The sequence below is a fragment of the Sturnira hondurensis genome, unplaced genomic scaffold (genome assembly GCF_014824575.4).
Source record: "Sturnira hondurensis isolate 20B ecotype Veracruz unplaced genomic scaffold, ASM1482457v3 Scaffold0022908, whole genome shotgun sequence".
Lineage (NCBI taxonomy): Eukaryota > Metazoa > Chordata > Mammalia > Chiroptera > Phyllostomidae > Sturnira > Sturnira hondurensis.
In genome coordinates, this window is record NW_028095539.1 from 5,891,708 (window position 1) to 5,905,472 (window position 13,765).

At 60.8% G+C, this 13,765-nt stretch overlaps 1 protein-coding gene across 1 annotated transcript in view; it reads left to right on the plus strand.

The window, feature by feature from the left end:
* ASS1 (argininosuccinate synthase 1) overlaps window positions 1-13,765 on the plus strand; it is a 47,724-nt gene that overhangs the window by 16,718 nt on the left and 17,241 nt on the right. The window contains exons 7-12 of the mRNA XM_037036766.1: window positions 356-430; window positions 3,811-3,881; window positions 4,399-4,429; window positions 9,434-9,524; window positions 11,711-11,795; window positions 12,329-12,393. Of these exons, the coding sequence (XP_036892661.1) occupies window positions 356-430; window positions 3,811-3,881; window positions 4,399-4,429; window positions 9,434-9,524; window positions 11,711-11,795; window positions 12,329-12,393 (418 nt within the window). The remainder of the gene's footprint in view (window positions 1-355; window positions 431-3,810; window positions 3,882-4,398; window positions 4,430-9,433; window positions 9,525-11,710; window positions 11,796-12,328; window positions 12,394-13,765) is intronic.

The window sequence follows — 13,765 nt, forward strand, 5'->3', positions numbered from 1 at the left end:
GGGGTAGTTGTAGCTCCATGGACCCATTTGGGGGCAGGTGCTGACCTTCTGACCAAGAGAGCTAGTGAGACTAGTGAGAAACTTGAGGCTTGTCTAGTTCAAACCCTCAGGTCTCAGTTGGGGAAACTGAGGCCCAGAGGGCAGGACCCACCTAGGGACGCATGACCATCCTGCCGTGGTACTCGGGCCTCTCCAAAGCCACCTGCCTCATGGGTCAGCAGGGAGCAACAGGAGGCCCCACCCCGGGGGGCCATTGGAGTCCCCCTGCCCTGTGACAGAGGCCGGCTCTGCGGCTTTAGGGCCAGGAGAAGCCAGCAGCAGGGTCCCCAGTACTGATCCCTTGACCCACATCCAGGTCATCGCCCCCTGGAGGATGCCTGAGTTCTACAACCGGTTCCAGGGACGCAACGACCTGATGGAGTACGCCAAGGTAGGGGCCTGCGCCGCAGCCACCTCAGCCCTCGCCTGCTGCCCCTGCAAGTCCCCCCACCCCAGGGGCTGTCTAGGCCACTGGCTGGAGGCTGGGACTGACCCCCATGCTGGAGGACCGGCCATCTGGCTGCCCACCCTCCCCGGGCACCTGTCCCCTGGGCCGGCCTACAGAGATGTGGCCCCTGCCTGGGCCGAGCCTCTCCGAGGGGCCGCCTCTGCCTCCCACTCTCCTGCCACCTCTGCTGTGTGCGTCACTCAGGGAACAGCTGGGGTGGGGGCCAGGCCGTTTTCTGCCCCTCAGCGACCTGGCTGCTACCTGTCCCGGTGTTTTCCCAGGGGCCGGTCGAGGCTCTGAGGAGCGGGGGACGACCAAGGCTTGTGTGGAGACAGCCCTTTTGAAGTACAAGTTGCAATAAAACATATCAGAAGTTTTGCCTCAAGATCCTTAGCCTCTCCCCAGGGTACCTTTCTTTTCAGCGACTCCATGGCAGCCCTTGACAAACAGCCTCAATCAATCAGACGGGCAAAAGCAGCTCGGTGCGCACAGCAGAAAATTGCTCCGGTTTTTAAATAGCAGTCACCGGGGCTGGCTGCGAGCTGTCGCTGCAGCCAAGGTGCCGCGTGGCAGGGGACGCGGCGGGGACGCAGCCCGGCCCCGCCGCCAGCATCCCATTAAGACCTGGAGTGCTCGGAGGGGAGATCTTCTGTGCCATCTGTTGTTTTATTATTGAGCGGGGAGTTTATAAGAGCAAGCCCATATGTTGCCAAACAAATTGTCAAATAGCAGAGCTATTAGGAGAACGGGGTTGGCGAGGCTTCCCCCCCTCACCACTTCGTCTCCCTGATCACACAGAACGTGGAGCGTGTTTCCTCTTTGGGAGTAAGGGGCTGGGGCCCCCGCCCCATCGACGCTCTCACGCCCGCAGTCCAGGTTCGAGAGCGCGCCAGGGCTGACCCCAGCTCTGCCCTTGGTATCCACTAAACCCCCAAACGAAGCTGCCCCAGGGCTTCCCGGCGGAGGTGAGTTTCAGGAGTGCTGTCCCTCCTCCCGGGTTTTGAGGAGAAGGCACTTCGCACAGGTTCCAGCCGCGTAACCTTTTCTACAGGAAGGTCGGCCCGGCTAAAACGAGTCCCCGTCCCTCCACCACCCACCCTCCCTTGGAAGCCAGGGTCGGACTTGAACTCTAGGGCACCGGCGTCTCATACGAGGGAGGCAGCGTTTCTGCGCCCAGGAAATGACTAGAATAACTGAGCAGCAGCCGGGCTTTGTGCAAGATTCACAGCCAGGCAGGACCTAATTCGGCTCAGACAAAAATCCACGGGGCTTTGAAACCCCTGCTTTCGAGACTCCTCCGCGGAGGAGCCACGGGCAAAGCTGGCGGTCGCTGCCCTTCCCAGCTCCCCCAAGTCCGTCCTCCAGGGGAACAGCAGTCAGAAATTGTCTTTGTCATTGTCACCATACTTTTTAAAAGCCAGCGTTTAAGGTGTGGTCCTGGAAAGCAGGATAGTGTCCGGTGGACACGTGGAAGGTGGTTTGTTTTCTGTCCTTAATCCTAATGAGAGTGTCTGGGGGCAGGCCTTTCGGACACACAGGGGAGGGGAAACCGAAGTCTCTCTGGTCAGGGTCTGTCCCTGTGTTTGACTGTGTGTGTCTCCCAGTGTGGGGGGTGCGGGGGCTGCCCATCCTGTTCTTTCCTCCTTGCCTTCCCCGACTTTCTTCTTTCCCTGCGCTGCCCGAGGCCCAGTGGGAAGGAGATGGCAAGAGTGTTTGCAAACCGCATTCCAAGCAAAGGTTCCACACTGGTCCTGGTTTCTCAGCCCCACCTGGGCCTCGTGGTGCCCTGCAGGCCCCCGCTCCCCACACCTGGCCCCCCTACCGAGATAGGATGAGCATGTGGACTCGACTCTGGGCAAGTTTGGGGGGATAAGCGGCCCCCAACACCGAACAGCCTCTCAATGAGGTGTTCTCCTGTGCTTGTGTGGCGTAAATGGAAGAACACACAGTTCTACAGTGGATGCAGGCTGTCTCCCAGTAAAGCTTGCAAGGCAGCCCCAGACAGTGTAGCCTCATTAATTTTGAAATCCTAAAGTGGTGATGGAGGAAACTTTCCCTGCTTCATGGGAGCGAGGGGGATGCCCAAGGGGAGCCCCATCAGGAGGGGTGGGGGGTGATGCCGGTGGGACCCGAAGGCCCGCACCTCCGAGGTTCTGGGACCCCTGGGCTGAGGTGCCGAAAGGGTGCTTGGAGGGCAGAGTGTCCGGGCATCTGAGGTCAAAAGCCCAAGGGCGAGGAGGGACTGGTGTCAAGGGTGGCTGGGCCGGGCCTCTGAACTGCCCTGAGTGCCAGGTGTGCGTGGAGGGGTGAGCAGGGCATCGTCCGCGTGCTGGATTCCCACCTGGCGTCAACCAGAGAGCTCGGGGCCACCAAGGAGGTCAGCCTCACTTGTAACCCAAAAGGCCAAGGCAGGTGGCGTTGAGCGGCCGCCAGCAGCCTTTCATGCCCAGCGTCTTGGCGGGATGGGGCTTTCTCCCTGAACCTTGGAGTGGGCCATTTGGGAAGCAAAACACAACCAGAACCAGTGGGGAGGACCGAGATCTGCCTGGTTCATTCCTTTCTAGGGAGAGAGGTCACAGACAAGAGCCACGGGCTGGAAGCCGACACACTTCTCTCTTTGCCTAGGCTCAGCGCGAAGCGCCTGTGTGGGTACTGCCACCTCTGTGGAGACCCCAGGGGAAGTTCCGTTTATTCCAGTTCATAGGGTTGACACGGGGGCCCCAGGTGTGCAGGGAGACCCTCGCACAGCACCTGGCACTCTCTCAGTACTTCAGGGCCCTCAAGATGTAAGCCCAGAATCTTTCGGAAGGAACCTCCAAATTTGGTGTCCACTTTCCAGCATCTCAGACACTGGGCTCCCAGTTTCTGCATGGGCACGTTAAGCTCTTGGGGTCTCCACTGCCCACCCCCCCACCCCAGGCAGCCTGGGGGTAGGGAGGAGGAGACAGAGCGGTCCAGGGCCTTGCCTGCAGAGGGGCCAGAGTTTGGGGCTGTCTGTGACCTTCAGAGAAAACCAAGGCACTTGGCTGGTGTGGCTCGGTCAGTTGGAGCCTTGTCCCAGGAGGCAGAGGGTTGCAGGTTCGATCCCCAGTCTGGGCACAGGCACATGTGACCACTGGTCCAGATGTATGAGAGGCAACCAATCGGCACTTCTCTCTCGCATCGATTTTTTTGTCTCCTTCCTCTCTAAAAGCCGTGGGAAAAAAAAATGTCCTTGGATGAGGCTTAAAAAAAAAAAAGAAAAAGAAAACCGAAGTAACTGGGCCTGACCCTCACGTCTACTTCAAGCTGCCTCACGCCTGCTCTGTCTCCTCTGCCTGCAGCAACACGGAATCCCTATCCCGGTCACCCCCAAGAGTCCGTGGAGCATGGACGAGAACCTCATGCACATCAGGTGAGATAGCACCTGCTCGTCCCCAGATCTGCCCGGCATTGCTGGGCGGGGCCAGGATGTAGTGGCCGCTGGTCACTCACAGTCCCTGGCCTGACAGAGCGGGGGACTCGGGGAGGACGGCCCACGTCCTAGCAACTCACTCCCAGCTCTGGCTGCAGCTCTGCTGTGCGCCTGGGCGATGCCTGGGCGCCCGGCCTCTGCTGGGGCATCCGGACTTCCCTCAGGAAGGGCATCTGAGGGCAAAAGCCCAAGGGCGAGGAGGGACCGGCCAGGGTGCAGGGAAGTGCCTGGAAAGCAGAGGGACCAGCGCGGGTGAAGGCCCCCGGAGGAAAGAGAAATGTCCCGGGCTCTTGCCACCTGCAGCTCCCACAGCCGACTGGCGGGCCCAGAATCTTCCGGGGGAGGTTGGCAGAGAAAAGGGCAGATCGGTCATGGGTTGTGGGTTGGGGGGGTCAAGGCGGGGCTGTGTCCGTCTGTCCCTCCCCTGATCACGCCTACCTTCCCTTTCCCTCTGCAGCTATGAGGCTGGAATCCTGGAGAACCCCAAGGTAATTTCTGTTTCCTCCCGTGCCGTCTGATGTGTTTGTAGCCTAATTTGAAATTTCACGGGGGGCGGGTGTGGGGCTGGGGCCAGCCCTGCCTGTCCGGACCACCACCACCTGCCCACTCCATGCTGCGGTTTTTTGGATCTGTGCCCCCCATCCCCGACCCCACCCCCACTCCCCGCACCCTCTGCTCTCTTTCTAGTTACTGCTGGATGAATGAGGGAAGGAAATATTTCAGGGCAGCACAGAGAGAGAGTGCATGATTGTTCGACAATAAAGAAACAATTAGGCAGATGAGACACTTGAGGGGGGCAGCCTGTGCCCACTGGCTCTTTGGCTGCTGCTGCCTCAACTGGGGATAGTGCGGGGCGGGGGGGGGGCGGAAAGGGGGGAAGAATTAGAGCCTCAGGACCCACTTGTCTGGGTTTGTGCCCCATGCCTGCAAGGCAGGCCACCCCATCCCTGTCCCCAGCCTCCCTCCCTGGCTGGGCTAGGGCCCGTTGGAAGTTTAGGGTTGCTCTCCCTGGGGGGTTTCCCTTTGTATATCCCCCTGCCCACTGTGGGAGCTGGGGGAGGCAGGGGGAAATCTATCCTGGGAAGAGAAAAATCTCTTTGACCCTGAGGGAATGTGTCTCCTGCCCTGCCTGGCTCAGCCCCACACCCGAGGGCTGGTTTGGGGGTGGAGCGGGCTGCTTGTCTAAGGTTAGGGAAGACATGTGCTTTGGGGGTGGGGGTGCTCTGGCAGCTCGTCCTGGGGGATCCAAGAAGCCCAGCTGGAGAGGAGGGTGCCCAGGTGGGGAGAGCCGGCCCTCCGCCCGGGGTCCCAGCTCGACTCCTTGCAGGGACTGAGCCTCTAGGTCTGAGCTGAAGCAGTGCAGGACATACCAGTTTCTGGAGCCCGGCCCGGTTCAGCGTTTTCCCAGCTTGCTTTCTTTGGTTCCTGGCGGTGAGCTCCCTAATTTTATGGGCGAGGGAGCTGAAGCCCCACAAGGGAGTGGGGCTGGTGCTCAGGTCCCCCCATCACAGGTGCTGGCCCTCTGGCCCCTGTGGCGCCCCCACTGCCCACGACCTCCCCCTACCCCTCTCACCCCCTCAGCCTGAGTGTCACTCAAGAGGACCGCGCCCTTGCCCCCTGGAGGCTGATGGCCCCATGAGGCTGCTGCCTGCTGGCCACAGGTTTTTCCAGTTCATGCTCTGCTGACCCCGAGACACTCAGGCCAGCCACCCCTAATTAGCCAGTCACTCAGCACCGAAGGGGGCAGGGGAGGCTGAACAGAGCAGAGCAGCTTCAAGACAGGGTGTCCTCCAGCCTGCAGGGCGCAAGCACCCTGGGAAACCCCTCCCCAAGCAGCCTGTGGGCTGTCACCTCAGGTTCAGGGGCGCAGAGCCAGGAGCAGAGTGGTGGCCAGGTGCAGGTCCCTGTGTTGCTGGTGCAGGCCCCCTGCCTCCCCGGCCTCCTCTCTAATGAGAACTGGGGGGGTGGATAAGTAGGTTCTAGAGAACATCTTTTTAAGGATTCTGCCACCCAGTCAAGGAAGGAAAGTTAATGCTCGGGTCCCAGAGCTCAGAACCCTGGGTCTGAATCCCAAGTCTGCTTCTATTGCTCTGCAACCTTGGGCAAGTTACTCAGCCTCTCTGAGCCTTTGATTGCTCATGCACACAGTGGGAAACCACAGTACCTGCCTCCCCCGCCAACCCCCTGCCAAGTAAGCCATCAAAAGCCACTTGGTGGTCCCTGGTACAGGGCAAGGCCTGGAGCACAGAGCTGGGGGTCCCGCCCTCCCTGCTCAGGCCCGCTCGGCATCTTTGGGAGGAAAGGCTGGTCTGGGTGTGAGTCCAGGGGGAGGCCTCCTTCCCGCTGAGAAGTGCGGGGGCCAGCCCAGGACCCAGGGGCCAGCCACTCCGGCCCTGCTCTCCCAGCCTGCGCTCTGCAGCTCCAGGGGCTGTGCGGGTGGGGGGCTCCCCCAGGCTAAGTTCCAGGTCCTCCCTCACACCTCTGGGTCTTATGTGCATGGGGGGCAGTTGTCTTCAGATCCCCGAAATGAGTTGGCAACAGCCGGGGGTCTGGGAGAAATGTTGCGCCCAAGCTGCCCCGGCCCCCGCGGGAAGACAGAGCTCAGGGGAACCGGTGCCCCCTCCCCCGCTCCCAAAAAAGCCCGAGACCTGTCGAAGGGAGTGTTTGAAGGCAGATGGTAGAGCCATTTTCTGCCTCCGTGAGGGCTGATTGAAGGGCAATGAGGCAGCTAATGCGAAGAAAGATAGAAATTTACTTGCTTTAACTTCATAGGGCCCACAGTGAAAGAGTTCATTCAGCGCCGGCCGCCATATCTGACGGATGAATAAACCATCCGCGGCATCGATCATGCCTGTACATCATGGTTCAGTTCATGGGCCATTTGCTTCCAGTTTCTCCTCCTCGGCCTGCTTCATGCTTTCTTTCCCCGCCCCCCCCCCCACCGGCCCCACCCCACTCTCTCGCTCTCTTTTTCTTCACTCTCTTCCATCCCCACAACCCCCCTCAACAGCTGACATTGGAAGTGAGTCCTCCCGCTGGGATGGATAAATAGATGGTATTGATACTCAGCAACAAACTATTTGTCATTTGAACTGGGCTTTTAGGAGGCGGAGTAAAAAAAAAGGCAGGCGCGAGCCACCTTGGAATGCAAAGCAAATGTCACTTCATTTCTATTTAGTTATTTTATTTAATTGGCGCTGTCGGGGTGGGGGGGGTCGGGAGCCACTGACAGCTGCCTCCCACTTCCACTGCTGAGTGCTGGGCTGCTGTCCTGGGGCCCACACCTCCCCTCTCCTGCCATCCTGTGCCGGGCTCCGTTGGGAAGTGTGGCTGGGGAAAGTGACGAGCACCAGGTTGCAGAGGGAGGGTCGGGCACAGGTGGGAGGGAGGTGGGCGTGGGTGGGGGCCTGGGTGCTCGGCAGCGGCTCTCCCGTTGGAGCCAGGCCTGGGCCTGGGCTGGGGGCCCGGTGAGGAGCCCTGGGCGGGTGAGAAGGGGCAGCCTAGCCATGTTGGTCACCAGAGCCCCAAACCCTGGTTTCCTTGGCCTTAGGCTGCAGATGGCCGTCAGGCCTGTGTGTGCCCAGGGAATGTGGAGGTTGGAAGCATGCGATGGGGCTGGGGCGCATTTCTCTGAAACTCCTGAGTGCCCGTGCCCGTGGCCAACCATGTGGGCTCTCCCTGGCCACATCCCTTGTGCTGTCTCTCAGCCCTCGGGCTGCCCAAGCGGCTGGGAAGCAGCGTGGGGGTGATGGAGAGAGCACTGGACAGAGAGTCCAGACTCCACGGACTGGCCCTCACATCAGTGGGGTTGGGCAGTGTGACCCGGACAGGCCACTTCTTTGTTCTTGGTTTTCTATCGCGTCTACGAAGACGTCAGGCTGGGGGTCCTTAAGGATCCTTCTCCTCCTTAGCTTTGTCTTTGAAGTTGGTTCTGAGTGCGTTTCCGCCCCACAAACAGACTCAGTTAAGGGAGGCGGCTGGCCCCAAGTCACGTGGCGCTTCGGAGATGCCAGTGGCCCCAGCACAGACCCAGCTGAGATCAGGATCGGAGCTAGGAGGATCAGCGGTCCCCATGTGCCAGCACTGAGGGGCTTCTCGGGTGTGGGAGCTGGAGAGGTCGGTCACCCTCCCAGAAAGCCACCAGCAAAGTGACGGCAGGCGCCTCTGATGGCCTGCCTGTCCCGGAAGGGGCATCACCAGGAGTCCGCTCCGGCGCCCCTCCCACCTGCAGAGCAGGGCACAGCTTGCACCAGGCCTCTCAGGCATTTGGTGGGCGATCTCTGTGTCCAGTACAGACTGTCTCGGCACAGAAACTGTCTGATAATCAAAGACCGGTATCGTTTCTTCCGCTTTATACACAGGGAAACTGAGGCTCCGAGGGGTGAAGCGGCCTGCCTGTGGGGCACAGCCTGAGGGTGCTGACGCTGGCTCTGGGGGCACCCTCCATGCCTCCAAAATCCAGCTCATATTTGTCGAGGACCTCGTGGTCCAGGGGGTCCGCGCCCATACCGCACTCCTGGCTGGGGCCACAGCCCTTCCCCCTCGATCCATTTCTCCATCTGTGGATGGAGTAACAGCCCTTGACCTTCTTACTACACCCGGCTGCTGAGAACGCAGAGAAAACTGTGGATGGAACACAGCGCATGAATGTTAGATCTGGGGACCGCCCTTCCCAGGACGTTGGCGGGTGGCCAGCAGCTGGGCCTGGGGTGGCCAGCAGCTGGGCCTGGGGTGCCCACAGGAGGTTTGCGAGCAGTCAGGCCCCAGAGGCCCAGTCAGTCCCCACTGTGGCCAGGGTCCAAGCCAAAGCTGGGGGTGGGGGCTTTGTGGGGGAGCCAGGGCCTTGGAGGCAGGAGGGAATTTCGAGAGCTCCAGGCAGCCGGCCTCTCTCCTGCGCTTTTCCAACACGCCCAAGAAAACGGATATATAAAGGTTGATGTGTTTCCAAATGGGTTTTTGCTTTGCTCTTCTCTTTTCTCCCTGTGAGTATTAACCCCGGGGACCCCAGGGACGGCTCATCTCGCTGGAGCACCTGCTAGGGTCACGCGCAGTCATCAGCTTTTCGGTCAGTGCAGAATAAGCCCCGATCCCGGGCGGCTGCGAGAGCGTGCGCGCCCGCTCCCAGGAAGCCCGCCAATGCCGCCTCGCGCCTCCAAAGTCGCACTTTTCCTGCCTGACTTGCTCCTCTCCTGTTATTCTACCTCCAGCTGTGGGGGCGTCGAAGAAAAAGATGAGATCAAGTTGAGGGGAAAAATTGTCTGATTTGTTGAGCCCTTTGTCTCCCGGGCCCCTGGCAGTCGGGGATGGCTTCAGGCTGGGGGCTGGGAGGCCTGTGGGACAGTGCCAGGAGGCGGGTGGGAGCCAGCAGCCCCCGGGTCCTGGAGAGGGGTGCAGATCTCTGCAGGAGGTGGGGTGCAGGGTGCCTGGGGCCCAGCACGGGATGGCTCGGCTCCGGGCACCCCAGTCACCAACCTCTTTTTCTCTTTGGTCAGAACCATGCGCCTCCCGGCCTCTACACAAAGACTCAGGACCCGGCCAAGGGCCCCAACAGCCCTGACATCCTGGAGATTGAGTTCAAGAAAGGTAAGTGACCGCCCGTTGGGACTCGAGCGGGTGGACTCGAGGCTCTGCTCAAGGGTTTCCAGCCTCCCCCTCCAGCCGGACGGCAGGACCCAGGGAGCCTCCGGGGCACCCTCGGCCACGGCCCACCAGTTCAAGGGCACCAGATTCAGAGTGAGAGCGTGCCGTTTGGGGAAGTCACTCAACATAGAGAGCTGGCCTCAGGGGCCTCACTGACCGTGGAGAGAAAGCTGCAGCTGGTCCTCCTTTAGCTGCTTGCTGCTTCACCTCCCACCCTGCCCCAGGGTTCAAACCCCACTCTTGCTTGAGTCCTGACCTCTTCATTCGCACTGCTGTCAGCAAGAAGTGCTTGCTGGCCTGGCCTGGGTGCCCAGCCTCAAGCCTGGCACCAGGGAAACCCCTCACCCTGAGGGATGGAGGGAAGGCAAGGTGTATCTGGTAGCGGGAGAATCAGGACCAGGCTCAGCGTGTGCGAGGAGAGAACCTTTCCAGGAGGCTGTGAAACTCAGGGAGGCTTCCTGGAGGAGGTGGTACTGGTCAGGATCTTGAGGACCTGAGAAGGGGCATGAGGCCACAGAGGCTACTCGATCCTCAGTCATCCGCCTCTTCCCGGCCTTTCCCAGGAGCCTTGCCGAGACAGTGGGCATTTTCGTCGTTCCTCATCTGGTCAAACCCTTGAATTTCGTGCCACTTGGGGACCTCAGAGTCCTCGGTCTGAGCTCCAATAGGCAACTAGAGTGCCAAGTTCCTCGTGGGCCCACGCTGCCTGCCCCAGGCCTGGCTCACAGGCGTGTGGCCTTTCGGGCATCATCTCTGAGGGGATGGGACAGACAGACAGACCCAGGTAGTGCCCCGCCCCACAGGCCCCCCAGGAGCCCGACAGAGCGGTGAGGGTAAGAGAGAGCTGGGCAGGAAACGTGATCCGTTTTAATGACTGGGGGACTGTCTGGAAAAAAATGGACGGGAGGAGCCCTCCCTGCCCAGTCCCCATTCACCCGCTAGTTAATTTATTTGAAGTTTTAATCTAATTATTAACTATTTTAAAGGCTAAGAGGCTTTCTCCGCAGCAGCACCAACAATGTCAGCGCCTTTCTGGGGCTGGCCCCGTCCGAGGCCGGGCGAAGGAGGGGATAATGGGACGGGGGAGGGAGAGAAAGGGACAGGGGAGAGGCGGGGGGTGGCCAGAGAGGCTTAAGGTTCATTATTGGGCAGACTTACATTTAATAGCAATTTACAACCAAGTTATAAAACCCCTGGAAATGGGGGTTAAGAATGGGGCGGCTGACAGCACCTTGAGCGAAGCCCTCCGAGCGGCGCCTGGCTAATAAAGACTCCAAAGGCGCTATTGAGCCCTGATTGGCACCCTTCGCAGGCCCCATGGTAATGAGCTGGGCAGATGGGTGGGGGATTAGCCCCAACTTTGAACAGCCTCCCTTTGTCACTGTTACAGCTCTCTTGTTCGTCCCCTGATACATTTATTGCTCATTTCACACCGCTCGAGAAAGTGCCCCTTGCTATTCAAAGTCAACCCCAAACCCACCCACCGCCCCCCCCCACCCCCCTCGACTGGGTCCATCCCTCCCCGAGCGGCAGGCTCCCTCCTGCCCTCCTGCCACCAGGGCCCCGACTTCTCAGGATTCGGGGTTGCCTCCAACACCTCGCCTGCTGGAGCGGGCACCGTTCCCCCCCCATCAGTCAGATGGCTGCGTGCAGGTCTGGGGTGCAGGGCTGGGGGTGCGGGGGTCTGCCTGACAGACACGTAGGGGGGCTGTGTGTGTGTGTGTGTGTGTGTGTGCGTGCACTCGGCCGCACCTCGGCCCGGCGGCCCCCGGGTAACTGGTGGGACAGAAGGCGCTCCCGGCATAAGACAATGGTGGAGCGTGAAATTCAATTAGTTCAGGGCCTGGTTCCAATTTCACAGGCCCTAAATGCAAAAGGGGTGAAGAGAATGGGAAGGGTGGGGGAGAGCGTTTTTATTGCATTTTCCCTTTCATTCTGGGGGGCTCTCTCGCCCCTTCTCTTCCCCCAGCAGGCCTCAACCTGCACAGGGCTTTCCAAAGAGTCGTTTGCAGTCCATATCTGTCACATCCATTTAAGGCGTTGCGGGCGGGGGGAGAGGGCGGGGGCAGACACAGGCTCCTCCGCTGAGCACCAGCCTGGAGGCCCACTGCCCTGCCCTCCCACCTCAGGAGTCCCCGTGAAGGTGACCGACGTCAAGGGTGGCACCACCCACCGCACGTCCCTGGAGCTCTTCTCTTACCTGAACGAAGTCGCGTGAGTGTTTTGGGCCTGCCCCCCTCAGGGAAGCCGCAGTCTGGCCAGCGCCAGCCTGGCCCCCCGTGGCAGCTGGTGGCCAGGCTTAGGGGCCAGGGAGGTCGGGCCACGTCCGAGGGGCAGCCTTGGCATAGTCTCTGGTTCAAGTCCTGGTGGCCCTCAGTCTTGGACAGTAACTACCACAGGAGGTCTGCCGCCCCTTGGAACAGCCCAGCTGGAGCTGCCGAGCTCTGGGCTGGACCCGAGACAGAACAGGAGGGGCGATGAACAGTGGTTAGGGATGGCACCACGCGAGACCCGTGACGGCTGTGACGGGAACTGCAAACTGAACTCACTGTGTCACCCAAGCCATCTCTTCCCTGTCTGGGCCTCTGTTTCCCCACTTGTACCATGGGTGGTTGGACCGGGTGACCTGGCTTGGATGTCCTCTCAGCCTGAGGGCACCTGGGACGGTGGCTGACGTGTGGCTCTGGGGTGGGCGCAGCCTGGATGTGGTCCGAGGCACCCACCCCCATGACCTGCTCTCCCCACAGGGGCAAGCACGGCGTGGGCCGCATTGACATCGTGGAGAACCGCTTCATCGGGATGAAGTCTCGAGGTAGGTCTGCTCGCCACCCTGGGGGCGCGCCTCAGCACCCAGCGCCCCCTGGGGTCCCCTTCCCATTCAGGCATCGCGACTCCTGTGCCACATTGGTGACTTTGGGCAAGTCCTTTCACCCCCAGCAGACTCCATTCGCCTCCCATGAAGTGGGGATGAGGGCTCTTGGCCACTGGCTGCGGGGAGTTTTGTGAGAAGGGCCTTGCCCCCATCAGGGAGGCACGCGGTGTCCATCCAGGAGGAGACAGGGGTCAGGCTCTCCAGTGCCCCGGGCAGGTCGGCCGGGTTTGGAGGCACAGGGCGGGGTGCAGGGCTGGCTTTGTGGTTGTTAAGGCTGAACTGAGAAGGCCGCTGGCATGGGGGCTGGGGTGGGCGCTGCGGGCTGCGCTGTAGCTGCAAGTGGCCAGGGCCTGAGGGCCTGTCCCAGCATCAGGTGTGGCCTAAGGTGGTGGGTTGGGGCTTTTCCAGGTGAAGGCGGCCCCCTTGGCTCCACTGCCCACCCCACCCCCGCTGCTGGCTGAGCCAGGGAGGCGGGGGGGGGGGGCTGGTCCCCAAACAGGCGCCCGTTTCTTCTCCTAGCCTCAGAGCCCCACGATTCCCTCTGTCAGTCACTCGCCGAGGCATCGCCACCAGGCCTTCCCCCTGAGGACTCAGCTTCCCCCTCCGCTTGGGGGATCTCGGCTCCCTGAGGGTCTGTGATGAGCTGGGCTGTGGGCGCTCTAGGAGAAGGGGGCAAGCTTTTGGCAGCTAGAGCCCTGAAGTTGGGCGCTCGATCTTTTTAAACACCCGTGGTGGGGTTGGGGCCCCCGCAGGTGTTCCTGTCGCTTTGCTGAGGCTCAGTCTAAAAAGATAACAACCAAATAAACCCAGGCCAAGGTATCGTCAAGGCCTTTGCCCTTGGAGACGTTTTCCTGAGATTCTCAAGTCCAAAGAGAGAGGCAGCGGCCAGACTTTAGCTGTCGGAAAAGGGTGCCAAGGCGGGAGGCAGGGTGCTGGGGTTCGCACCCAGGTTTGCCCCTTGGACCGGTCATTTCGGGGCCTGTGCCCTGGGGGGGATGCTGGGCGTGGGAGCGGGAGTCCATCGTGAGGGCTCTGAACTGTTTGGGTTTATCGCCAAACAGCTGGGCCTGGGGAACGGTAGGGGAGTTGGCCCCCGCCTCTCTCTTGGGGCTCTTCTCCGCCCCGGCTGGGCAGTTGTGGAAACTGCCTAGTTGGAACTCTCCGGAAAGCCTTGTTGAGAACAATATTACCCGTTAGCTGCTCCCTCTTACCCTCTTGCACCTTCGTCTCCTTACCCACGTTGCCGTCTGATTGAATGTGCCTTCATGTCAGCCGGCCCTTGGGAGTCCGCGCAGTGTGAATTGTCTGAGGC